Source organism: Watersipora subatra, chromosome 5 (genome assembly GCF_963576615.1).
Source record: "Watersipora subatra chromosome 5, tzWatSuba1.1, whole genome shotgun sequence".
Classification (NCBI taxonomy): Eukaryota; Metazoa; Bryozoa; class Gymnolaemata; order Cheilostomatida; family Watersiporidae; genus Watersipora; species Watersipora subatra.
In genome coordinates this window covers 48,381,186-48,394,190 of record NC_088712.1, presented here as the reverse complement: position 1 = coordinate 48,394,190, position 13,005 = coordinate 48,381,186, and the positions used below count along the sequence as shown (strand labels likewise).

Here is a 13,005-nt window from a genome sequence, read left to right as displayed (position 1 = left end):
GTGTTTTGTATTTATTGAATTTTAGTGTTCTATAATGAAAGCATGTCAAAGAAGATTTTTGAGTATACATATGTAGTGTCTAACATTATCAATGTTATACTTATAGATTGTTTTGGTTTGTATGGGTTCCCCAAAGCCAATGAATGACTAGATAGAGTTTGATGCTAAGCTGGATTTTGCCAGCACATATTATTTTGATGTATCTTTAACAGCAACATAGAGGTATTTGCAGGTTGCAAATAAGATATTCCAGATATAAAAACTAAATGCATAGCCTAAGTTCAGCGCTCTGTACAAGAAATACTCAGAGAGAGATGTAAGCCACAAACAAGTAACCCATGAGTCTTTTTTATGTATGTTTACTCTTGGTTAGAAGAGTGCCTAGGTTTCTATCTTATGACTGCAGAATGTTGGGGCAGAATGTGTAAGTCTATCTGTAAGGCACACATATGAACTGAGGCAATGGGAGAAAGACCTTCAGAGAATATATGACGAATCAAATGCAACAAAACTGATGACCATGTCAAAAGCAAGTGTAAAAAAATATCTTGCTTCTTTGCCATCTACTCCAGGTGAGATGGTAGGATAACTTAGGGGTTCTACTGCAAATTTCTCTACGAAATGTTTTACTGAAAACTTTATATTGACTTAGATCAGCAGTCGTGTGGTAGGTATTAGGGAAATTCACAATTTGGGGACTGAATGGTCTTTTTGAAAATATGGAAATATGAAGACCAGGAAAATACTGTCCTGCAGAATTATCGTCTCCTTTTGTCTGCCCAGGAGAGCAGATAACTCCATGTTGTATTTCAACAGTTTGTCCAACTCACATAAGCATTTGTTAAAACTAATTATTTAAAAGCTATTAAGTTGAAAAGTTGCACAAGTTTTCCTTTTATCACAAATCTGTTGCTTTAAGAGAAACCTCTCGACTTCATTATTACACCCACCACACATGAAGACTTGCTGCATTAGCTAGTCGGAACTTGAGGCTTATATGCAGTGATACAGTGTTCTTAAAAGGAGCCAGGTTTCGGTCATCGTAGCTGTAGTATGCACTGCATACGCTGTGGACATCTAGTAAAACATATTTGCGTATGATTAGTCACTCAGATCAAATACAAAGCCAATATGTGCGTATAAAATCTATGATTTAAGGAAATGTTTAAATTTTCTTTTGTGTTCATTTGTTATGCTAGTTGTATGAATTGGCTTGAACTTTAGTTTTTCTTGAAGGTGCAAGTCACTCATGGTCAGATGGAGAGAGTCCTCTAGATCATATTACCCATGCTGCCCACTGTCTCGCCTGTCTGGTCAAATCTAAGAAGACCGATGCCAATGCCCACCTTCAGCTAGGCCTCGTGCTAGAGGAGAGATACCTCTCAGAAGATATTTATGATCTCAAAAAGTCTGTGAGTTCTCTTGTTTACTTTCAGAATAACCCAGTCGGTTGAACGTGTGTGAGTTAGCTGCAAAGGTATGGTCTAGGACTATAGGCTCTCACAGTTAGTGTTGTGGGCTCAGTGATTTTGTTTGTTTGTGCTGCACAAATAACAATAGCATGCTGCGATACCAGCTTTTTATAGCTTGAGCTCCTGGTAAATCACTCAAGTTTCATGGTCCTCAGTGATCATTTGCTGACTAATGTAGATCTATTGGTACTAAACACATACCTCTTTCATAACTTTATTGAAACCAAACGCACAACCTTATCGCAACTTTATTGAAACTAACCAAATACTTTTATTGTAGCTCTATTGAAACCCAATACATATCTCTATTATAGCTCCATTGACCCCTTAGTACTAATTCTATTGTAACTCTATTGAAACCAAATGCATACTTCTATTATTGCTTTATTGAAACTAAATACATACCTCTATCATAGCTCTATTGAAACCAAATACATACCTCTATCATAGCTCTATTGAAACCAAATACATACCTCTATCATAGCTCTATTGAAACCAAATACATATCTCTATCATAGCTCTATTGAAACCAAATGCATACCTCTATCATAGCTCTATTGAAACCAAATACTTACCTCTATCATAGCTCTATTGAAACCAAATACATACCTCTATCATAGCTCTATTGAAACCAAATACATACCTCTATTATAGCTCTATTGAAACCAAATGCATACTTCTATCATAGCTCTATTGAAACCAAATGCATACTTCTATCATACCTCTATTGAAACCAAATGCATACTTCTATCATACCTCTATTGTAGCTCAAGCTGCTTTTGTTGTTGTAGAGGTTGTTGCATAGCACCAAGACTTCTACTTCTCTGAGACGTTGTGTGACTGTTTGAAACCTTAATGATATAGTCTTTGATACTATAAAATGTCATTAAACCTAAGAAGTGTGATATTTACAGGACGGAGGATTGAGTGAGCTGGCATCTATAAATCAGATGGTGAAAGCTGGGTCTAAAGAGGAGGAAATAGCTGCTATTTGTAAAATACACGGGGTGGATGATAAAGGCCCCTTATCTCTTATTCTAAAGGTAGTCATTTTCTGTTAGAATAGCTGCTATTTGTAAGATACACGGGGTGGATGATAAAGGTTCCCTATCTCTTACACTAACGGTAGTCATTTTCTGCTATAATAGCTGCTGTTTGTAAGATACACGGGGTGGATGATAAAGGCCCCTTATCTCTTATTCTAAAGGTAGTCATTTTCTGCTATAATAGCTGCTATTTGTAAGATACACGGGGTGGATGATAAAGGCTCCTTATCTCTTACACTAAAGGTAGTCATTTTCTGCTATAATAGCTGCTATTTGTAAGGTACACGGGGTGGATGATAAAGGCTCCTTATCTCTTACACTAAAGGTAGTCATTTTCTGCTATAATAGCTGCTACTTGTAAGGTACATGGGGTGGATGATAAAGGTTCCTTATCTCTTACACTAAAGGTAGTCATTTTCTACTATAATAGCTGCTGTTTGTAAGATACACGGGGTGGATAATAAAGGCTCCTTATCTCTTACACTAAAGGTAGTCATTTTCTGCTATAATAGCTGCTGTTTGTAAGGTACACGGGGTGGATGATAAAGGTTCCTTATCTCTTACACTAAAGGTAGTCATTTTCTGCTATAATAGCTGCTATTTGTAAGATACACGGGGTGGATAATAAAGGCTCCATATCTCTTATACTAAAGGTAGTCATTTTCTGCTATAATAGCTGCTATTTGTAAGATACACGGGGTGGATGATAAAGGCTCCTTATCTCTTACACTAAAGGTAGCCATTTTCTGCTATAATAGCTGCTGTTTGTAAGGTACACGGGGTGGGTGATAAAGGTTCCTTATCTCTTACACTAAAGGTAGTCATTTTCTGCTATAATAGCTGCTGTTTGTAAGGTACACGGGGTGGATGATAAAGGCTCCTTATCTCTTACACTAAAGGTAGTCATTTTCTGCTATAATAGCTGCTGTTTGTAAGATACACGGGGTGGATGATAAAGGTTCCTTATCTCTTACACTAAAGGTAGTCATTTTCTGCTATAATAGTTGCTGTTTGTAAGATACACGGTGTTGTATATTGTTAGAGTTATCATATCTTTATTAATTAGTAATTGATAATCAGTCTGGATAAGAGTTGTCTACCCTTCTTCCCATGATGCTAAAAGACCTTCCCATGATGCAGCCAAGAATAGCACTTCCTGAGGATCTGATGAAATGCTAGAACGCTAAATAAATTACTACTGTAACTTTTATCTTTAACGATCGACATCATCTAGATAGTCTAGGGCTGGCCAGCCATTAAGTTTCATCATCAACTAACCAGACAACATTTAGGTAATTATCACAACTTATAACATGGTGGCAGCAAAATACATCAAGATTTGCTGATTGATGAGAACCCAGCCAAGTAATATATTTTGAATATCAGCTGATTAGGCCTGCTTCTTATTTGTTTTCCAATTTCTGTGTACTGCTTGTGTGTTGCTATGGATGGTTTTGGATTAACCTCACCGGCTGAGCTGTGCATGGATGGAAATTTGGCGGAAAACTGGAGGAAATGGAGGAGGAATTTTGAAAATTATTTGGATGCAATAAACCTCATTGCTGGACCTGCTGATGAACATGGGGCTTGGCCACCGGCAAATAATGCAATATGGAGGAGACAAATAGCTATACTACGACATTGCATTGGCGAGGATGCTGTGGAAATATTAGATCAATTTGAATTTGATGAGGAGGCAGAGCCACCTGAAGTTAGGACTCGCCTTCCTGATGTCTTGGCAAAATTTGAAGGTTACTTCAACCCGAGGAGAAACCTACTGTATGAATGGTATGTTTTTATGTCTTTGACTCAAACCGAAGGTGAACCTATTGATATGTTTGTTAAAAGGCTAAAAACTCAAGCTAATAAATGTGAATTTGCTGAGCAACGAGACATGATGATATTAGTACGCTGTGTGTTTGGAATAAAAGATCAGAGGCTCAAGGAAAAATTGTTGCAAAATAGAGACGTAAACCTGAACAATGCCATTGATATGATCCGAGCATCAGAAGTCACAAAAAATCAGTTAGCTGAAATGGCTAGTGAAAAAGTGGTGGCAGTTGTAAACAGAAGCAACGGAACAAGTAAAGGACCTCCTATACCAGCGCCTAGGAAAATTATTGACTGCAAATTTTGTGGTTATGACCACTTTAAAGGGAAATGTCCTGCCTATGGAGAGACATGCAATAAATGTGGCTTGAAAAATCATTTTAGAAAAAAGTGTACTGGTACCAAGAAGGAAGTAAATTCAGTCACGGTAAAAAGATCGGATATTGGGGTTAGTGACCTATTCATTGGAATGATAGCCAACGATAGAGATTCGAAAAAAGGATGGTATAAATCATACAAACTTTCACATGATTCTGTTTCAAAACAAATCACTTTTAAAGTAGATACTGGTGCACAGGCAAATGTTTTACCATTGAAGTATGCCAAAGATCTGAAGGCTATCATACAAAAAAGCACTGCAAGACTTATAACATATTCCAATGATGTCCTACCAAATGCTGGCAAAACCACGCTAAAGCTAAATACTGACAAAACAGAAGATGAACTCGTATTTGAGCTCGTTGACGAGGATGTTGTACCAATATTAGGCCTTCAAGCATGTGAGGAACTGAATATAGTCAAGAGAATTGACAGTGTTAACAATCAAGCCATTTTAGAGGAGTATGCAGATTGTTTTCAGGGAATGGGCTGTCTCGAAAAAGAACATACTATTAGGGTAAATTCTGAAGTGAAACCAGTTATCAACAGAGCAAGACACATACCTCTGAGTATGGTAGACAAAGTGAAAGCTGAGCTAGACAAAATGGAAGCCAATGACATAATTGCCAAAGTTGACCAACCAACACCATGGGTAAACAGTATGGTGGTGGTAGAGAAACGAGATGGCAGTGTCAGAATATGTCTAGATCCAAAAGAGTTAAATAAAGCGATTCTTCGTGAGCATCATCATATTCCAACGCTAGAAAACATATCATTCAAGTTCACAGGAAAATCTGTTTTCACCATTGTAGACATGAAAGCAGGATACTGGCATGTTCCACTCGATCGCCAATCACAGCTACTTACAACTTTCAATACGCCATTTGGCAGGTACTGCTACAAGCGTCTACCCTTTGGGATTAACTCTAGTGCAGAGGTATTTGAAAAGAGAGTCGAAGAAGTATTTGGTGACCTTGATGTTTGCATCTATTTTGATGACTTGATTATTGCTGGTACAGACCAAGAAGATCATGATAGAAAACTCAGAAGATTGCTACAACGGGCAAGAGAGAACAACATTAAATTTAACAAGGACAAAATTCAACATAATCAGTCGGAAGTTAACTATTTGGGCCACATTGTGTCCAAGCATGGGCTAAAACCTGATCCAGAAAAGGTCAGAGCAATCAAGCAGATGCCAAACCCAGTAGACCGACAAGGAATTCAAAGGCTCATGGGATCACTTAATTTTCTGAGAGGATATATTCCAAATATATCAAAGGAAACTCAACCAATTAGAGACCTACTAAAGAAAGATACTCCATGGGTATGGGGCAATCAACAAGAAGAGGCTATGACTAAAATAAAAGCTGTTCTAACTAATGAACCAGTTCTGAAGTATTTTGACACAGAGAAAGACATTGTTTTGCAAGTAGATGCTTCTCAGGGTGGTCTAGGAGCAGTTTTGCTTTAAGCGAATCAACCAGTAGCTTATGCCTCACGGGCTCTAACTAAGACTGAAGAGGGCTATCCACAAATTGATAAAGAGTTACTAGCTATAGTATATGGGTGTGAAAAATTTAACACTTATACTTATGGACGTGGAATTGATGTTCAGACAGATCACCAACCTCTGGTCTCCATTGTTCAGAAACCACTTTGCAAAGCATCACCTAGACTACAGAGACTTCTTGTAAGATTACAAAGATACAGAGTTGAAAAGATCCACTACGTACCTGGCAAATATCTATACTTAGCTGACACTCTGTCACGGGCATATCTCAAGGGCATCAGCGATAACATTGAAGATGATGTTGTCATGATTCACTCACTTCAGTTAGAAGAGTCCGCCAAAGAAGAAATAAAGATGCATTATGCCATGGATGATACCATGAAACTCCTAACATCGGCAATTCTAAGTGGTTGGTGTTGGGCTGTAAAAAAACAGGTTCCAATTGAGTTACAGCCATATTGGGGTGTACGTGATGAGTTATATATCAGTGATGGATTGATTTACAGAGGTGAGCGTCTAGTGATCCCTAAGTCTCAGCAACGCCCATACCTCACAAAGCTTCACTCAGGACACTTGGGAATGGATAAATGCATCGAGAGAGCGAAACAAAGCATGTACTGGCCTGGCATGAATCAACAGATTAAGCAACTTGTAGCTGAGTGTCCTATATGCCTGAGATTTTCTAATAGACAACAGAAAATGCCGTTGCTACCACATGAAGTACCTAAGTTACCATGGAATAAAGTTGGAATGGACATACTAGAGTTTAAAAACAATAGCTACTTACTAGTGGTGGACTTTTATTCTCATTATCCAGAACTAAGGATCATCAAAGGGAAGACTGCCAAAGATGTCACACTAGCATTAAAAAGTATATTTGCTGTTCATGGGGTACCTATTGATGTAGTTGCAGACAACATGCCTTTTGGTAGTATGGCTCTACGTCAGTTTGCATCCGAATGGGGCTTTAACATTACAACTTCTAGTCCACGTTATCCCAAATCCAACGGTATGGCCGAAAGATACGTTCAAACAGTTAAGCAGTTCTTGAAAAAGGCAGCTGCTGATGAATCTAAGTCGGACATTTATCAATCATTGTTAGCCTACCGACAAACTCCAGTCCAAGGTCTACCTTTCAGTCCATCTGAAATGCTCTTTAACAGATGTATTCGCGGTCCATTGCCTTACACTAGAAGGACCTTAAAACCATTGATTCCTGACGCATATCCCTTGCTATCAGAGAGACAAAAAAGTCAAAAGTCAAGCAGTGATAGACAGGCTAGAGACTTGCTTCCTTTACATAAAGGAGAAGAGGTAGTCATCAGAACAGATGACGAAAATGAATGGAGCAGAGGACAAGTGTTAAGTAAAACACCACATCCACGGTCTTATATGGTAGACACTGGCACATCAAACCTTCGTAGAACTAGAACTCATATCAAGCCAGTCCAAAGTATACCCGATGAAACAGATGAAATGACAACCATGAATGAACGAGCTATTCCTGATGAATCACAAGACTTAGCTCCCGGTAGCACACCGAAGAAGCAAGACACTCCAAAGTCAACGCAACGAACAAGTGCACGTAGCAATCGTGGCAAGCTTCCTTCAAAGTACGACTCCTACAAAATGTATTAGCAGCTGTCCCAGCTGCTACTTTAACTGTATATATGTTCTTTGTATTAATTGTTAATCATTTAAAGACTTTATGTTTTGGATCTAAACTTCCGAGGAAAGGAAGGATGTTGTATATTGTTAGAGTTATCATATCTTTATTAATTAGTAATTGATAATCAGTCTGGATAAGAGTTGTCTACCCTTCTTCCCATGATGCTAAAAGACCTTCCCATGATGCAGCCAAGAATAGCACTTCCTGAGGATCTGATGAAATGCTAGAACGCTAAATAAATTACTACTGTAACTTTTATCTTTAACGATCGACATCATCTAGATAGTCTAGGGCTGGCCAGCCATTAGGTTTCATCATCAACTAACCAGACAACATTTAGGTAATTATCACAACTTATAACACACGGGGTGGATAATAAAGGTTCCTTATCTCTTACACTAAAGGTAGTCATTTTCTGCTATAATAGCTGCTGTTTGTAAGGTACACGGGGTGGATGATAAAGGTTCCTTATCTCTTACACTAAAGGTAGTCATTTTCTGCTATAATAGCTGCTATTTGTAAGATACACGGGGTGGATGATAAAGGCTCCTTATCTCTTACACTAAAGGTAGTCATTTTCTGCTATAATAGCTGCTATTTGTAAGGTACACGGGGTGGATGATAAAGGTTCATTATCTCTTACACTAAAGGTAGTCATTTTCTGCTATAATAGCTGCTGTTTGTAAGATACACGGGGTGGATGATAAAGGTTCCTTATCTCTTACACTAAAGGTAGTCATTTTCTGCTATAATAGCTGCTGTTTGTAAGGTACACGGGGTGGATGATAAAGGTTCCTTATCTCTTACACTAAAGGTAGTCATTTTCTGCTATAATAGCTGCTGTTTGTAAGATACACGGGGTGGATGATAAAGGTTCCTTATCTCTTACACTAAAGGTAGTCATTTTCTGCTATAATAGCTGCTGTTTGTAAGGTACACGGGATGGATGATAAAGGTTCCTTATCTCTTACACTAAAGGTAGTCATTTTCTGCTATAATAGCTGCTGTTTGTAAGATACACGGGGTGGATGATAAAGGTTCCTTATCTCTTATACTTAAGGTAGCCATTAGCTAACCTACTCAAGCAAGACTGATTGTAAATAGTTGCACCTTTTCACTTCTTCAATATTTGACAATCATAGCCTTGACATTGCGATGTCACACAACAGGCTTTCAAACAGGTTGTGTTACAACCTCCTAAGTTCATACAGTACATATGTTTGCTTGAGGCTATAGAACCTACTAAAAACTCTGTTTTTGGAAACCTTAGGTTAGTAAACAGAAATTGACTTAAATATAATCCGTTGTAAATTTTCTAATAGCATGTTTTACTTTGTGTCACAATGGTTTATGCAATTTTCCTACACTGGTATATTCTACAGCGACGCATATTGCATTGCCTGTTATTGATATGTTGTTACTATGAAAGTTTCTTTATATCTAACACCTGTTTGTTTGATATCCACTTTTAAAACACTGCCTATTCCTTACCAATCAATTGCAGGTGATAAGGACATTTCACGATTTTCTACAGCATGGTATAATTTAAGTTAATATACATATTTTTGTCCCTTATAAAGGCGTTGGATGCAGAATATCAGGCTATGAAGAATGCAGGGAACTCAGCTAAAACAGAGCAAGTTCAAAGATTGTTTGCTTATAAGAACAAGCAGGCAACCCAGGTAAAATGTGCTACAGTTTTACTGGGAGTTGTCTCACCACAACCTAAGTGATTTTAACTTTTAAAATAACAGTTTAAAAGACAGTTTAATTTTTAAAAGACAGTTTAACTTTTAAAAGACAGTTTAACTTTTAAAAGACATGGCTTTGAAGAGTTTTGGTTTGGACATTCCTTTATTTCCTAATGGAAGTTAGACAACCTTCTAATAAAATTGTTTTTAAGAAATGTTATGGCATATTCTGGACTCTAGATTATTAGATGATTGGGTGCGCAGCGCCATTTTCAGCAGCTATGACAAAATATTGTCTCACAGTTCTAAGGCCTAGAGGTGATGTGAAGCTGTGTCTTTCCTCTAAAGATTTCATGGACGCATGAAGCAATGACATACCTTGTTCCAACAGGCTAGATGCTTACGAAATAAATACAAATATAGTTTATATTATTTTATTTTACAGATAAGACAGCTCTGAAAAATTTCAAATAGCATCATCAAGTTGTTACCAGAAATAAGGCTGGTTGCAGGTTCTATTTAAAGTTTTTCCGTTAAATACATTAGTATTCCTTGTGAACAAGTTAGGTGTCAAAATTTCTAAAATATTAAAATGTTTCCCTATAGGTTCTCCATGTTGACACTATCAACAGTGTTCTGTTTCATCTTACTTTGCTACTCGCTGCATATACAGCTTTTTACTTATGGCATCGGTGGTCATGGTTTGTATACAAAAAGTCCGAAAAAAATTATTTGGAGTTTTCACAGAGCAGATGGCAGATTCCTTTCACCTGATTAAAACACATTTTCAGGACAGCTTTTTTCTTCCAGTTTAGCGAATATTCTCAAAACTGAGCAGTTTTAAGTTTTGCTAACTAACAAAACACATCAATAGTGAACTAGTATAAAGTGAGTTTGCTAGCAAGACGTAGCTTTGAAAAGTTCAGTCGGGTAACAATTTAGCCTCAGTTTCATAACTCATAGAAGCTACATACTTTGCTAGTAGCTGGTCATAGATAAGGTTTTACCTAACACACCTAACAAACATGATCACACCCAACAAACATGATCACTCCTAACGAACATGATCACACCTAACAACCATGATCACACCTAACAAACATGACCTAACAAATATAACCTTAATATCACATTTTTCAGGAAGGAGCTGCTGCCCAGAAGGCGTCAGATGACCAGAATCCTCTTGGGCAAGCCTACCTCAAATATCTTGATGCTTTGAGCTGTGACGAGACCAAGTCTGTGTATCACTTTCATGTCGGACGGTTGCAGGTTGTCCAAGGATTATATGATGAAGCAGTTCTTAGGCTACAGTCAGCTCTTAGCTGGAATAAACAGCATCAGATGGCCAGGTCTGTATAGGATTAGTAATACATGGACTGTTGGAGTGTATAACATATATCATAGATATTTGTTAACTGATACATGGACTGTTGGAGTGTATAACATACATCATACATATTTTTAACTGATACATGGACTGTTGGAGTGTATAACATATTCATACATATTTGTTAACTGATACATGGACTGTTGGAGTGTATAACATATATCATACATATTTGTTAACTGATACATGGACTGTTGGAGTGTATAACATATATCATAGATATTTGTTAAGTGATACATGGACTGTTGGAGTGTATAACATATATCATACATATTTGTTAACTGATACATGGACTGTTGGAGTGTATAACATATATCATACATATTTGTTAACTGATACATGGACTGTTGAAGTGTATAACATATATCGTACATATTTTTAACTGATACATGGATTGTTGGAGTGTATAACATATATCACACATACTGTATGTGCTAGCTGAAGTGTATAAAACAAAAAGTATGTACAATATATATATATATACAATATATATATTATACATATATACATTCTATATTATACATTATAATTATATTTATATATTTTATATAAATATAATTATAAATATCATTTATAATTATAAATTAAATGATTCGGTAATGATACAATTAATACGAACTGAGAAAACAAAATAAAAATTCTGAATATGGTAAATTAATCATAACAATTCTTGCATAGAAGTGTGTGTGTATAAAAAAGGTTACTGTTCTACCAGAAGCTATCCATCAAAACTTTGATTACGACGATACAGAGACAATATAATTGTCCACGCGAGAAAAATTGGCCTTGACCTTATACACGTGTATAGTAATTGAAACTTAGGAAAAATATTTCTTAGCAGAGGCATCGTAACGAGTGGCCGCATTGGTAAAATAATCAGCGAGCGCTATAGCTATAGCCGGAATGACAGATCCACAGACATACTTTGAGAAATCTATATATTAATATATATTAATTAATCCTCAGTTTGTTCTAATTTCAAATATGTAAGCCAGCAGTTGTAAAATAAAGTTTTTTAAATGATTATGTAAACTAAATTCTGAACATTTCATTTTTTATTGGTTGAAGATAACAATCTATACTGATATGATCACACCACATGCATTTTTATTTGCTTATTTCAAGTTACACACAATATATGACTGTAATATATTACCTGTAAGCCCTCTCTGGAGTATGCTATGAGGTACATTATATGTTCATGTAAGTAATAACTGGAAGTCTTGGCCGTGAAAATGCTGTCAGTCACATCATTAATACCACCTCCTTATGAACTCTCATCATTCACTATGTTTTCATCATAGGAATCCCGTTTAATCCACAAGTTTTCATCATAGGAATCTCGTTTAATCCACAAGTTTTCATCATAGGAATCCCGTTTAATCCACAAGTTTGCATCACAGGAATCCCGTTTAACCCACAAGTTTTATCATAGGAATCCCGTTTAATCCACAAGTTTGCGTCATCCGCAAAATGGAAACAGAAAAATCCGCAGATCAAGCAAGTTTCGTTAGTCGCAATTTTTTTGCTAAATATTTCACGCTTGTGAAAAATGAAAGTGGCATTGCGAATGATGTGCAAGAAAATGCCGCACAAGCTACTCTATTTTAAACACCTTCCACACTTCAGCCGTTCATATTTCAATTTCAGCAGTTTCAAAAGCGTCGCTATGGCTTCTGGCATAGAAATCCTTACCATTTTAACCAAACGCCTGCGTTAATCCGCAACATGTGAATGTCTATTAAAACGCTTATCACACGGCAACTCAATGTGCGCACAACTCCAAATCCGCAATCTCCGTGTCATGGAAACAAAGTGATATATAGCAGGTGTCTAAATGTTTTGTTCCTCTGTGTTCATTATGTTGAGGTCAAGCCCTTGTTTAGTATTTATAATTTATAGCAAACTAGCCAACTTACTGCTAGCTGGTACAAAATTGGTACATGCTGACCACTACGCTATACATCCACCTTGCCATACTATGGAATAATTGCGGACATACTTATTACACCTGCCAAT

The 13,005-nt window shown here is 36.9% G+C and overlaps 1 protein-coding gene across 1 annotated transcript in view; it reads left to right on the top strand.

The window, feature by feature from the left end:
- Positions 1 to 13,005, top strand: part of LOC137397431 (uncharacterized) — a 40,825-nt gene that overhangs the window by 4,598 nt on the left and 23,222 nt on the right. The window contains exons 7-11 of the mRNA XM_068083720.1: positions 407 to 572; positions 1,237 to 1,412; positions 2,387 to 2,515; positions 9,489 to 9,590; positions 10,740 to 10,948. Of these exons, the coding sequence (XP_067939821.1) occupies positions 407 to 572; positions 1,237 to 1,412; positions 2,387 to 2,515; positions 9,489 to 9,590; positions 10,740 to 10,948 (782 nt within the window). The remainder of the gene's footprint in view (positions 1 to 406; positions 573 to 1,236; positions 1,413 to 2,386; positions 2,516 to 9,488; positions 9,591 to 10,739; positions 10,949 to 13,005) is intronic.